General features: G+C 49.2%; 1 protein-coding gene across 3 annotated transcripts in view; it reads left to right on the top strand.

Annotated features, from left to right (window-relative positions):
- Positions 1-5,125, top strand: part of LOC138763017 (uncharacterized) — a 145,846-nt gene extending 140,721 nt beyond the window's left edge. For 2 of the 3 annotated variants that reach the window (XR_011357285.1, XR_011357286.1), the window contains exons 4-5: positions 2,259-2,373; positions 4,918-5,125. Coding sequence is in view for 1 of the 3 variants with exons in the window: in XM_069936510.1 (XP_069792611.1) it covers positions 2,259-2,305 (47 nt within the window). In the remaining 2 variants the exon portion in view is untranslated. Of the gene's footprint in view, positions 1-2,258; positions 3,430-4,917 lie in introns of those variants that run through there. The other variant, XM_069936510.1, reaches the window with a different exon arrangement.
- The last annotated feature ends 9,903 nt before the right edge of the window (positions 5,126-15,028 follow it).

Genomic DNA, 15,028 nt, shown 5'->3' on the forward strand with positions numbered 1-15,028 from the left:
GGTCAATCCACGAGACCATAAAAACAACAGAAAGGTTCACTGGGGTCTCCCTCCACTATTCCCACCCCCCCCCCCCCCACCATGATGTAATTTACTGAGATCATTGTTTAAAGAGGGCTGTAAAACCACCTCATATGCAGCATCTTGCAGCTACTCCAATTGGGGAAGAGATACAGGAGTATCAGAGCCAGAACTGCTAGGCTGAGAAACAGCTTCTTCCCCTAGACGGTGAGACAGCTGAATGACTCTTGAAATGCTAAAACTTCCAATGACTCTACTATTTATTAATAATATTTATTTTAACATGTGTTTGTAGGTTTTGTGATTTTTTTTGTGTGTATGCATGTTATGCCTGTACATGTGTACATGCACTGTGGACCGGAGAATGCTTTTTTTGTTGGGTTGTACTGGTACAATCGGATGACAAAAAAACTTGAATTTGAAGATTCCTATTGGTCTAGAAGGATGGAGGTGAACAGTGGCCTCCTGAACAGTGCGAGCACGGATAGATCTCGGGGCCCTTAATCCTCTCTCATGGCTGATCTTCTCTCCTCCTCTGGACTGCCCCCCAGATTTCTGGTGAGGGTGCCCACACAGCCCTGTTGGAGAGTGAGGTCCAGGATTTAGACCCAGTGAGCAGGAAGAAAAGCTGATCTAGAGCAGGTCATTATTGACATGATTTTTTTTTAAATTTAGACATACAGCGGGGTAACAGGCCCTTCCAGCCCATGTTGCTCAGATACCCTAATTTACTTATTACTCCCATTCGTTTTTGGAAGGAAACCGGAAGGCCTGTTGAAAAACCACGCAGGTCATGGGGAGAATGTTCAAACTCCTTACAGACAGTGTCACATTGCGTGCAGTGAAGCAGGTTCTTTTGTGAGCAGTCTAACAGGTTATCTCTAACATTATAGATGACACTTTCCTTATTCTAATAGCCTAATTTCAAAGTATCATCTTCCAAAGCATGAGCTGCGATATCCTGAATTTCTCTCTCTTTAATCCAGTAAATCTAACTCTGTGGCTGTTACTTTATGAAGTTTAAATTTGTTGATAAAACACATAAACATTTTGCATAGCTTTGCATTAAGACTTTCATAATGGTGAATAACAAAGTATATAAAGAAGCTCAAACTTTAGAGATATTTAAAGAGACAAAAAATTCAAAGACAAATTTCTCGTGCTCACGCTGTATCGTGCTACATCTCATTGAATAATGAGCAAGCCATTAGTATGGGTGGATATTATGACATATTACATAATAGTCACTATGGTAACACTGCAAACAATAGTCTCTTAAAGAGACAGGCACAAAATTAACTAAGAGTTTTAAAAAAAACACACAAGGTTTTAACAATTAGAAATATTCATAGAGCCCTGTAAGGAGTACAATTTACAGGGTGTGGGATCACCATTACAAGGAAGATCAATGAGTACCAAGCAAGGAAAACATTTATCATTGGATTCAGGATCATTTCTTGCTGAGTCACTTGTTTCATGATGAGGATTCTGGATATTCTCAGACTGAGCAGTGTTGTTGCTTGCAGACTGGTGTGAGAGCTGGAAGGGAACCTGCAGGTGGTGGCGTTGCCCTGCACCCACTGGCCTTGTCCCTTTTGGTGGGAGAGGTTGGGGGGTTTGGGAGGTGCTGGGTGAGACTGCAACGCTCTAACCTGAGGTGAGGTGATGTGCTGGAGATAGAGGAAAATGGGGTCCTAGATCTGTATAGTGCAGAAACAGGCCCTTTGGCCCAGCTTCCCCATGCTGCCTATCCACATAAATCCCATTTTCCCCCATGAATATTTTCCTGTACAAATGCCTTTTGTATGTTGTGATTGTATCAGTCTCCACTGCTTCCTCCAGCAGCTTGAACCACCACCACTCTCTGTTTGGAAAAACGTACCCCGAGCATCTCCGATATCCCCCCCCCCCCCAACCCTTCAACTTGAATTGGTGTTCTCTATTCCAAAATGCACCTGCCCTTGGAAAGAGACCATGTCCACCTTCCCTATCTGTGTCCCACATCATTTTTATAAACCTCAGCCTCTTATGTTCCAGTGAGAATGAACCCAGCCTGTCCATTCTCTCCTGATAACTATAGCCCTCTATTCCATGCAATATCCTGTGAGTCTCTTCCTCACTCTCTCTGTTGCCACCACATCCATCTAGTGGTGTGGCAACCAGAACTGCACACAGTACTCTGTGGTCTCATTAATGAACTCTGACCTAAAATATTGACTGACCTTTTCTCCCCACAGATGCTGACTGGCCCGCTGAGTTGCTGCAGGAGCTCGCTGTTCACTGAGGCCTAATGTTCTACCATGCTGCAACTTGACATCAAAACACTCATACTCAATGACTCAGCCTGTGGAGGCAAGCATACTGAGTTCCCTCTTCACCACCCTATTCACCTGTGGCACAACTTTAAGCATGCTCCCCAGGAGTGGTCTGTGCATCAACATAATAATGCTTGCAAAATATGGTACTCCATGTCCTAGTAGTATTAGGCAATGTATCATTCCTCCTGGTGTTCCTTGTTGCTGGTAGTATTGAAGAATGTATCATTCCTCCTGGTGTTCCTTGTTGCTGGTAGTATTGAAGAATGTATCATTCCTCCTGGTGTTCCTTGTTGCTGGTAGTATTAAAGAATGTATCATTCCTCCTGGTGTTCCTTGTTGCTGGTAGTATTAAAGAATGTATAATTCCTCCTGGTGTTCCTTGTTGCTGGTAGTATTGAAGAATGTATCATTCCTCCTGGTGTTCCTTGTTGCTGGTAGTATTGAAGAATGTATCATTCCTCCTGGTGTTCCTTGTTGCTGGTAGTATTGAAGAATGTATCATTCCTCCTGGTGTTCCTTGTTGCTGGTAGTATTAAAGAATGTATCATTCCTCCTGGTGTTCCTTGTTGCTGGTAGTATTGAAGAATGTATCATTCCTCCTGGTGTTCCTTGTTGCTGGTAGTATTGAAGAATGTATCATTCCTCCTGGTGTTCCTTGTTGCTGGTAGTATTAAAGAATGTATAATTCCTCCTGGTGTTCCTTGTTGCTGGTAGTATTGAAGAATGTATCATTCCTCCTGGTGTTCCTTGTTGCTGGTAGTATTGAAGAATGTATCATTCCTCCTGGTGTTCCTTGTTGCTGGTAGTATTAAAGAATGTATCATTCCTCCTGGTGTTCCTTGTTGCTGGTAGTATTAAAGAATGTATCATTCCTCCTGGTGTTCCTTGTTGCTGGTAGTATCAAAGAATGTATCATTCCTCCTGGTGTTCCTTGTTGCTGGCACACATTCTCACATCTTTGAAGCAGGATCCTTGTTAGGTGGCAGTGCTGAGCAGCGTGGAGAAGCAGGGACCCACACTTCTGATATCTACAATGGTCTTCAGGTAAATTGTAGGTAAGGCGGGAAAACAGGGTTTATAGCGGGACCGATGGGGGTGGAGCCAAGAAGAGGGGCCGCTCATCTAATTTACCCATAGACGGTGAATTCCAGTCTTACCTAACGCCCATCCAAGAAGTCTAACACTCTGACAGCCTCCGGAGATTGGCCCTCCTCTCCCGAGTTCATCCCAAGGGATATGCAGTTATCAGGGACTGCACGACGTATGAGGTGGCCATCGGTCTTGCCAGATGGTGTTCTCTCTGCCGTCCTGGTGTGCCAGAAGGTCCATTTTCCTTCTCACGTGCTTCTTCTAACACAAAAAGGGGTAAAATAAAGTGACAAGATCATGAGGTGGAGGTTCGAAGTCTCCACCTATAACTATGAGATAGTGTGTAGGCCAGGTCCACTCAATGAACCTTCAGATGTCCTATCCCGAGGAAACTATGCTGCTGCAGACACCTGCCAGTTGCAGCCAATCCACGACAAGCTCTGCCACCTGAGCATCACCCGCATGGCTCACTTCGTCAAGGCACACAACCTGCCAGGTCATGCCAGGTCTGCGCTGAATGCAAACTGCACTTCTACCATCTTGAAAAAATGCACCTGATAAAAGCTTCCTGCCCCTTCAAACGACTCAGCGTTGATTTCAAGGGGCCCCTTCCTTTCACCAATGGAAACGTCTACTTTCTTAACATTATCAATGAGTACTCGCATTTTCCATTGGCCATCCCCTGCCCAGACACCTCCACCACCACAGTCATCAGACCTCTGTGCTCCATTTTTACCATGTTCGGGTATCCAGCTATATTAATAGTGACCGGGCTTATCGTTTATGAGCGAAGAGCTACACCAATACCTGCTCGCAAGAGGCATCGCTTCAAACAGGATGACTAGCTACAACCCTCGGGAGAATAGACAAGGTGAAAAGGAGAATGCAATGGTCTAGAAGGCTGTAAAACTGGCCCCCCACCCCGGTCTAAAGGCCTACCAGACTCACGCTGGCAAGAGGTTCTGCCCACCACGCTCCACTCCATAAGATCACTTCTCTGCATCGTGACCAATGTGACTCCTCACGAACTAATGTTTGCATTCCCAAGGAAATCCACGACAGGATTACTCTTCCAGCATGGCCCACAAAACTAGGACCAGTCCTGCTGGTCGAGAGAGTGTACCTACTGCACGCAAACCTGATGTATGCCTATGTGGCATATCTGGATGGGAGGGAGGACATGGTCTCAGTCGGAGACCTGACAACTTCAGGAACTGAGGTCCCAACGCCCACAATAGACCTGGAACCTCTAAATACCACATGCACGGTTCCACACGACATGGTTCTGACCCTGCAACCATCAGATCCAGAACCCATGAGTCCCCCTCTGAGTCCCAGTATCCAAGACCCACAGGAAGTTCTGGAAGAGCAAAGTCCACCAGTACTAAGGCACTTGACCAGAATAACCAGGCCCCCAGACAGACTCAACTTGTAAATAATTGTAAAAAGCTCGTGTTGCTGAACTTGGTCTCTGTTTTTTCACCCGTAGATTCTCTTCTGAAGGAAGGAGTGAATGTAGTGAACTGCAAATCATTGTCTATGGGTAGATTAGACAACCGGGCCCTCCTCTTGGCTCTGCACCCATCGGTTCCGATATAAACCCTGTTTTCCCGCCTTACTTCCAATTTACCTGAAGACCACTGGAGATACCAGCCGTTAATTTTAAGCTAATAAAAGTGTGTTTGTGCTCCACACAAGACTCCAAATACCATTGTAGTGCATCGAATGACTCAAAGACTTGTTGACTCAAACCAAGGCTTTTATTAGCAAAAGACTAGAGCGTAGTACATCGAGGTCGAACAGTCCAGAATGACCTGGGTCTGGTTAGGAGCAGCCCTTTATGACCTGCCGGTGAGCGTGACTACGGCTCTCAGCCAATCACTACGACTATATGTAAATATATACAAATATATACATCGGTGATGGCATCCATACTATCACATTCACCCCTTCTTTAAGAACTGATCTAGGAGTGAGTAAAAAAAGGAGGGGGGGAAATAGCATGCGATGTTCACGGGCTGTAGTGGTCGGGAGGCCTGATTGTCCAATGTGATTGCCATGGTGCCGGAATCGGGGTAGCTGGTGGAGTATCATCGCTGGGGTTCACTCACACAGTTTCATCTAGTACACAGTCGTCGTTGGCCGTAGGCTGGTCCAGTCTGCTGCCATTGTCATCTGCGAGGTGCTGCTGGTCTCGCTAGCATTGGTGGCAGTGCATAATAGAGACCTGATGGAGTGTAGGCCGTTTGGGAGGATGTCCTACCAGCGAGTGGTGGGGAGGCCTTTAGATCAGAGGGAAAGCATGATCGCTTTCCAGACGGTGGGATTCTCCCTTTCGTGCAGGTTGTAGCTAGTGGTCCTGCTCGAAGCAATACCACGCTCCAGAAGATATTACCTCAGCTCCACATTCATAAACGAGGACTCCCGGTCACTATGGATGTAACTGGGGTACCCAAAAATGGCGAAGATGCTGTGCAGAGTGTTTATGACTGTGGAGGCGGTCATGTCCAGGCAGGGAATAATGAACGGGAAGTGGGAGTACTCGTCAATAACTGTGAGGATGTAGGGGTTATGGTTCGTCGACGGTAGGGGCCTCTTGAAGTCCACACTGAGATGTTCGAAGGGCCGTGTGGCTTTAATGACGTGGATCCTCTCGAGCCGGAAGAAGTTGGGCTTGCACTCAGCGCATACTAGGCAGACTCAGGTCATGGAGTAGATCTCCTCAACCGTATAGGGCAGATTGCGGGACTTTACAAAGTGGGCGAACCTGGTGACCTCCGGATGACAGAGCTCCTCATGGAGTCTCTTCAGCCTGTCTAGTTGTATGCTGGCGCAGGTCCCACGGGAAAGGGCGTCGGGTGGGTCATTGAGTTTACCAGGCTGGTACTGAATGTCGTTGTTGAAGGTAAAGAGTTCGATTCTCCACCTGGAAATTTTGTTGTTTTTGATCTTACTCCGCTGGTTGCCACGCATTGACCACGCATTGGTCGGTCAACAGAGTAAAGCACCTGCCAGTGAGGTAGTGTTTCCAATGACATATGGCCTCTACAGTAGCCTGGGCCTCCTTCTCGACAGAGGAGTGTCGGCTTTCAGGGCCCTGGAGTGTCCTTGAAAAGGTGACAGGCCTTCCGGCCTGGTTTAAGGTGGCTGCATCACTCTCCACCTGGAAGGGTATGGATTCGTCGACTGCATGCGGAGTGGCCATGGCGATCTCCAACTCGATGTGGTCATAGGCCACTCTGGCTTCCGCTAACAAGGGAAATGAGGCGGACTTAATCAGTGGCCGGGCCTTATCAGCGTACTGTGGGACCCATTGGAAAAAAACCCCAGGCAATGTTTAAGTACCTTCTGAGTTTGGGGCAGTGGAAGGTCCATGAGAGGACGCATGCGGTCAGGGTCTGGCATTCCCACCCCATTTTCCACCATGCAATTTAGAATTGCAAGGCAAATGGTCCGGAAGACACACTTCTCAAAATTGTAGGTCAGATTCAACCGTTTTGCCGTTTGGAAGAATTTCTCAAGGTTGGCATCATGGTCTTGCGGGTCGTGGCTACAGATGGTGACATTGTCCAGATACGGGAATGTAGCTGTTAGGCCATTCTGGTCTACCATCCGGTTCATCTCTCGCTGAAAGGCTCTGACACCATTTGTGTCACTGAAGGGGATCCTGAGGAATTGATACAAACGCCTGTTCACTTTGAAGGCCGTGAAAGGGTGGTCTTCCATGTGGATTGGGAGCTGGTGGTAGGCTGATCGGAGTTAATGGTGGAAAACACACTGTATTGGGTGATCTGATTTACCACATCCGTTATTCAGGGAAGAGGGTAACTGTCCAAGAGCGTGAAGTGGTTGACCATTTGTCTCTAGTCAACCACCATCCTCAGCTTCTCCCTGTTCTTCACCACTACCACCTGCGCCCTCCAAGGACTTGCACTTGGCTCGATGATGCCCTCGTCCAGCAGTCTGCGCACCTCACTTCTAATAAATTTCCTGTCCCCAAAGCTGTACTACCTGCTTTTAGGGGCAATCGGTTTCCAGTCAGGGGTGAGGTTGGCGAAGAGTGCTGGAGGAGCGACCCAGAGGGTGGAGAGGATGCAAGTGGAGCATCAGGGCATGGGGACTGGTGTGGGCTGTCACTGGCAGGAGGTCTCTGGGGTGGTATGGTGGCAGACAGAGAGTGGAGAGTGGGGACCCCTGCAATGCAGTGACACCGATTTAAAATGACATTGGAAATCCAACCCTAACAACACAGGCGTCTTGAGAAAGGACCAGCAACTTAAACCCTGTAAATTTGATGCCCTGAACTTTCAAGGTCACCACACAATGCCCCTTGATGCCCATTGAGTGGGCTCTTGTGGCCAACAAAATCTTCTGGTCCATCAGATGAACTCCTAGCGCGCAACGTTGGACCAGGTCTGGATGAATTAAGCTCTCCATTGAACCTGAATCAGACAGACAGTTAATATATTGGCTGTTCACCTTAATCGTTTCCATAGCCTTAGCTGGGGGGTGTGACTGGTCCTGGTTTAATGTCACTGATGCAGCAACTGATACAGGGAGTGGGGCTGTTGCCTGTGTTGGTGACTGTGGAGGCTGGCGTGATGATGTCACTCATCGCATCGCTGGAGCAGGGGCGAAACATCGTTGGGTCTCAGCCTGGTGCATGCTACACTTGCGTGGTGACGTCACCGGAGTGGGCAGGCCATCAGTGGCAAGTCGCGGAGGTGGCAGCCTCCAGTTGGAGTCAGCGGCAAACTGCAGAGGCGGCGACTCTCATGGTGCAGGCGAGCCGACGGGGTCTTCCAGAGCCGGGACTCAGTCGGAGTTGGCGGCGGTGGCAAGCTGTGGAGGCAGCAGCCGTCACTGTGCAGGTAGTCCATTGGGGCCTGCTGAAGTGAAAGTCCCATTGGGTGAGGAGGCCACGTCGGGGATCAGCGTCACAGTGGCGAGGGTGGAGCGTTGCATCAGAGTGGCAAGGGTGAAGCATTATGAGGGTGGCGCCTTCCGCGTGCGGTGCTTGCATTGTGACATCAAGCATTGCCGTGTGATCAATTCCTCACTGTCAATGGATGAGAGTTCCAAGGATGAGTAATTTGAATTTGGGGAAGGCGGTTGGGCCTTGCATGAGGCACTGTGCTTGGTGGTGGCCATTTTGGACCAGCGGACTGTGGCAAAGTGGCCGTTCTTTCGGCACTTCTAACAGCAGGCCTTCCTCACAGGGCACAGGGATCGACTGTGCTTCTCCCTCCCGCAGAAGTAGCACATCGGGGCCATGTCAGGTAGTGTGGCAGCAGTGGCAAGGTCATCGATGGGGCGTGGGGAGGCTGGGTTAAATGCAGACGTTCTACTCACATCATAACGGGGGGCCCAGCCCTGTTTATAGGCACCCATGCTTAGGGCTGCAGCCTCTATTGCTTTGGCAATTTGAATGGTCTCCACCAGGTTGTCTCCCCCGTGTTCCAGCAATCGTTGCCTCACCTCATTGGAACCCCTGCCATATAAGTATCCCAGATCAGGTCGTTGGTGATCCTGGCTGCCATCTTGTCGGTGTACCCGCAAGCCCTACCAGTAACCTCAGTGCCTGAAGGTAGGCTCTGCAGGACTCACCGGGCATCTGCCTCCTGGTTGTCAGCATGTGCTTGGCATAGACCTTATTCACAGGCCGCTCGTAGAGTCCCCTCAGCACGTTCATGGCAGCCGTGTAAGAGATCGCGTCCTGGATGCTTTCATAGACCCTCGAGGACACCATGGATATTAGAACTAGCAGTCTGTCGGTGTCTTCCTCCACGAGGGGGTCAGAGCGCTGCAGATACGCCTCGAAGCTCCTCACCCAGTGTCTGAAATTACTCTGGGCAGTAGCTGACTGCGGGCCGACGCTGAGGCATTCTGGTCGCAGCATTCACTCTATCCGTTGAAATATTTACTAATAAAATTGTAGCACGTCGAATTACTCAAAGACTTGTTGACTCAAACCAAGGCTTTTACTAACAAGAGACTGGAGCGTAGTACATCGAGGTCGACCAGTCCAGACTGACCTGGGTCTGGTTAGGAGCAGCCCTTTATGACCTACTGGTGGGCGTGGCTACGGCTCTCAGCCAATCACTACAACTATATGTAAATATATACAAATATATCCATTGGTGATAGTATCCTGTACTATCCTAGGCATCAATCATGTTACAAGGTGTTCAGCTGTAATTTTCTTCTTTATAAATTCACGCAGTTGAATTTGGACCGGTTGTGCGTGAGAAACCAGGTCAGTATGGCATCTTTGCCTTTCAGCAGTACCTGTTACTAGGAACAAAGAGGGATCACCCTGCAAATTGCAGCCGTGGATGAGAAGAGCAGCTTCTGAAAACTACCTGGTCTGAGAGCAAGGAAAGGGAAATTAAATTTGTCAAGGCGGGTTGCTGTTGGGTAAATTTCACAACAGGATGCTTCTGCATGAAGCACGTCTTGGGAACTGCTTGATGGAAGTGGTGAAGAGGCAACCACTGGGGTAAGTGAGCACCACCTTCTGAGGGAAGTGAAATCAATGTCTCAACTCACTTCTGAACGAGAGCAGGAAGAAAGGTTGATATCCCAGGGCTCATTCCTACCACCCCTCCCACTCTGAGGACCCAGGCATTTTTGAACTGTTGAGCAGAAACTGCATGCTGTGCTTTCTAAATTGAACCAAATCGCAGGTGGCTGGCAGTGCCAAGGTCCCCAGTGGATAGGGCAAGGTGCGAGAAGGCGAACGCTTTGCAGCTGAAGTAATGAGCCACTCAGCGAAACGCACATCAACAGAGCACCCTGTCTGTAGACACTGAACCCCAAAACTGATCCATCACTGAAAACATCCTCTGAATCTCTGACCAATCTTCGGGATCATTGGATGCAATGTGTGGGCACACACAATGTCTGGACCCACTGGCTACAATGTCTGGACCCACTGGCTACAATGTCTGGACCCACTGGCTACAATGTCTGGACCCACTGGTTACAATGTGTGTACCAATGGATACAATGTGTGAATCCACTGGATACAATGCCTGGGCATTTTGGACAATGCTAGGACCAGTAAACCCTTACTAAACAGTCTCCTGGACTGGTGAGCAATCCTCTGTGCCACTGAACCCCCACATCTGACCACATCTTGAGGATAACCACCTCCACCTTCTAGACCACTGGAAATGCATTCTGGGCCACTTAATCCCTTTCTGGGTCACTGAACACACCTTTAGTGCCATTTTCTAGGTCCACAGACACTGAGTACACTGCCTCGACTATCCATCCCACCTCTGAGCCGTTACGAAGCCACAAAACCAGGGGTCCCCGAACTTTTTAGACTATCATTCCCTTCATGGAATAATTGATCCCTCATTGTCCCCCAGGCATGAAATCTTGCCACAGAACAGGGGAGGGGGTGGTGGTGGCGGTGGATGGGGTTGTGGGGGGGGGGGGAGTGGGGTGCTACCAAAGGTAGAAAGAATACATGCATCTTTCTTCTATGCTCAGTCGTCCTCCCATTCACACTGAAATCAAATACAACATGGCGGCCACCAAGACCCACTCTCACGAGAGGTTGGCCACCCCTGCCATAGGTGCTTTCCACCACAAAACTTCAATTGACACCCCTCTTCCCCCCGCCCTTCGCCCCCACCCCTCCCCCCCCCAGCATTATCAACCTCTTTTCGACCCTCTGGTATTTATCAACCCCCTTTGATAATCCCCTTGGCGGGGGGGGGGGGTGTTGATATCAACCACTTTGGCGACCCCTGCACTAAACCCATCCCATATACCACTGAGTAGGCTTCATGAGTCTGGGAGCAGGGGGAGGGGTATGGGGGCTTTGTGACTAAAAAGGTTTGGAGTTATAAATGGGAGGCTGCTCCCATCGGCACATGGTTTTATGAGCCAGGAAAGCAGATTCAAAGGTTCGGTGCAAAATATATTAGGTTGGGGGCCAAATGTATTTAACTTACTGAGCGGGCTAATGTGGACATCATGGTGGGGGGGGGGGGGGTGGGGGGGTTAAGGCTTTCAAAGGGGAATCTACAGATCTACAGCAGTGGAGAAAGAGTCATGGTCAGAGCACAGGAACAGGCCCTACAGCCCAACTTGTCCATGTCGACCAAGCTGGTCTCCTTTGCTTGCATTACACCTTATCCCTCTAAAACTTTCCTATCCATGGACCTGTCCAAATGTCAATTTAATTGATATTTGGACACTGTAGCATGATCGATGGTACTCGGAGACTTGTGAGGAGCACATACACGCTTTTATTAGCTTACAACTAACACCCAGTGTTTACAGAGGTCTTCAGGTAAATCTGGAGTAAGGCGGGAAAATTGGGTTTATATCGGGGACGATGGGGTTGGAGCCAAGAGGAAGGGTCAGCCATCTAATCTACATGCAGACAGTGGATTCCAGTTCACTGTATTCACCTCTTCCTTCAGGATTTTGCAAGTTTTTCACCTGAGGGTGAAAACAGAAACCACATTCGGCAAAAAATTTTTTACAGTTATTTACACGTTGCGTCTGTCAGGGGGCCTGGTTATTCTGGTTGAGCACCTTAGAACTGGTGGACTTTGCTCTTCCAGAACTTTCTGTGCTTCCTGTGGTTCTTGGCTAGAAGGGGGATTCAGGGGTCCCGGATTCAATTGTAGCTCCATTGGAACCATGTCGTCCGGAACCCTGCGTGGGGTATTTGGAGGTTCCAGGCCTAATGTAGACATTGAGATCTCAGTTCCTGAAGGTGTCAGGTCTCTGATCGAGACCGTGTCCTCCCTCCCATCCAGGTATGCCACATAGGGAAACATTAGGTTTGCGTGCAGTAGGTACACCATCTCGACCAGAGGGTCTATTTTGCTTTTCCTCATGTGCTTTTTCAGCAAGACTGGTCCTAGTTTTGTTGGCCATGTTGGAAGAGTGATCCTGTCGTGGATTTCCTTGCGAATGCAAACATTAGCTTGTGAGGAGTCATATTGGTCACAGTGCAGAGCAGCAATCTTCTGGAGTGGAGCGTGGTGGGCAGAACTTCTTGCCAGCGTGAGTCTGGTAGGCCTTTAGACGGGTGGGGGGGGGGGTGGGGGGCAGTTTTACAGCCTTCCAGACCATTGCATTCTCCTTTTCACCTTGTCCATTCCCCCAGGGGTTGTAACTAGTCATCCTGCTTGAGGCGATGCCTCTTGCGAGCAGGTACTGGCATAGCTCTTCGCTCATAAATGATGATCCCCAGTCACTATGAATATAGCTGAGATACCTGAACAGGGTGAAAATGGAGTGCAGATCAGTGCAGTGGCGGTGGAGGTGTCTGGGCAGGGATGGCAAACGAAAAACACGAGTACTCATCGATAACATTGAGAAAGTACACATTGCTGTTGGTGGAAGGAAAGGGTCCCTTGAGATTGACGTTGAGTCGTTTAAAGAGGTTGGAAGCTTTCATCAGGTGCACTTTGTCGGGGCAGTAGAAGTGCGGTTTGCAGTCAGCGCAGACCTGACATGACCTGGTCATCTCTCTGATGTCTTCAATAAAGAAGGGCAGGTTGGTGCCTTGATGAAGTGAGCCATGCGGGTGATATGCAGCTTTCAGGTCAATGGTCGAATAGACCCGGAACTGCGCAATATCATTCACCATGTCTGAGATTCGGGGAGGGGGTATGCTTCTTGGAGTGCAAAACGATTAATAGTTTGGCTGTAGTCAATCACTAGCCTGGGCTTTTCTCCCCCTCTCATGACCACCACCTGGGCTCTCCATGGGGTGTTGCTGAATTCAGTTATTTTTTTCTTACTGCTGTATCACCTGCTCTTTGTGGCTATTGGCTTACAGTCGGGGGTTAAGGTCTGAAACCTTGGGCGGGGGGTGGGGTTCGATATTCAGCGTGGAGAGACTGCATGTGGTGTCTGGGTTTTAGGACCTTCTGTTCTGCACCGTGATTGGGGGAAGTGGTCACGGTTTTAAGGTGACACAGGAAGTCCAGGCCCAGCAACACAGAAGCACAGAAACCTTTCAATACATACAGTCGGAACTTGCAAAACCCAGCAACACAGCACAGAAACCTTTCAATACATACAGTCGGAACTTGCAAAACCCAGCAACACAGAAGCACACAAACCTTTCAATACATACAGTCGGAACTTGCAAAATACCCTCCCTTTTACAGATAAGTAAAATACCCCTGAATAGTTGCTAAATACGATTGCGATGCGAGATGGATACGGTAGTCCGTGGGGTAAACCTTTAATTTGAACTGCTGAGCAGTCATAGAGTTTATAAAGCTCTCTGTCGAGCCAGTGTCTATTAAACAGTCCATCAGATGTCCGTTCACCCTCATCTCCATCGTCGAGTTACTCAGCTGGTGGGGTTTTGCTTGGTCGAGGACGACCGATGCCAGCGCTCCAGAGGCTACATCACTCCCCCTGCCACTGTCGTCTTGATCCGAAGGCCAGAGAGGTGGCATCGACCACAAGGAGCGGCAAGATGGCCACCGTTCTCACCTTTGCTTCTCTTCCGGTACCGGTGATGGCTGCCATTTCCACCGTTGCTTCTCTTCCAGTAGCGGTTCCCACCACAAGGCGCAGAAAGATGGCGGCAAGCAGTATGGAGTGGCGGGTGTCCGCGCCTCTGGGATTAGGCATGGGGTGTACGACTGTTCGTGGGCTGCACATGTGTAGGTTTCTTGGGATTCCCCTTTGGCCAACAGACCTTTGTCTAGTGTCCCTTCTTACCACATCCAGAACTCATGGAGTCTCTCGTGGGGCATCTGGCGTGGGGGTGTTTGGCCTGTCTGCAGAAGTAGCACTCCCGGCTGTGAGTGGTCATGGTAGTCAGTATCTGGGACAGCTGTGCTCCGTAGGCCTGGCTTTCTGAGAAGACGCTGCTTTTGTAAGTGAGGTGGGCCTGTTCGAGGGATTTTGCTAGATCAAGGGTACTGGCAAGGACCTTCTTCCCCAACTCCAACAGTCGCTGCCTCACGCACCTTGAACTCACTCCAGCCACGAGAGTATCCTGGATTTGTTCTTCTTTCCTCACTAGAGCTGAGACCGTCTCGTAGTGACACTTTCTCGTCAGTATCTATAGTTCCAGGACGTAGTCATCCAGCAATTCACCCGGTCGTTGTCGATGTTGTGAGAATTGGTGTCTCACCAGCACATCGTTCTAGGGCCTCAAGTAGTGGACCTTCAGGCTTTTGATGGCCATCTCGTACGTCTCACAGTCCCTGATGACTGCATGTCCCTTGGGGCCGACTTGAGAGAGGAGGGCTGATCTCCAGTAGGCAAATTCCTCCAGGGCCTCTGGGAACAGAGGATCAACTGGAGCATGTCTGGCTTCAACTTACTTCAAAAGTAAGTTAATGAAATTGTAACGCGATTGATGGTTTTCGGAGACTTGTGAGGATAACAAGCACATTTTTATTAGCTTACAACTAACGGCCAGAATTTACAGAGGTCTTCAGGTGAATCTGGGGTAAGGTAGGAAAACAGGGTTTATATCAGGACCGACGGGGGCGGAGCCAAGAGGAGGGGTCGGCCGTCTACACACAGTCACTGAATTCCAGTTCGCTGCAGACACACAGCATGGCAACAGGCCTTTTCATCCCATGAGCTCGTGCCAC

The sequence above is a fragment of the Narcine bancroftii genome, chromosome 5, assembly GCF_036971445.1.
Source record: "Narcine bancroftii isolate sNarBan1 chromosome 5, sNarBan1.hap1, whole genome shotgun sequence".
NCBI lineage: Eukaryota > Metazoa > Chordata > Chondrichthyes > Torpediniformes > Narcinidae > Narcine > Narcine bancroftii.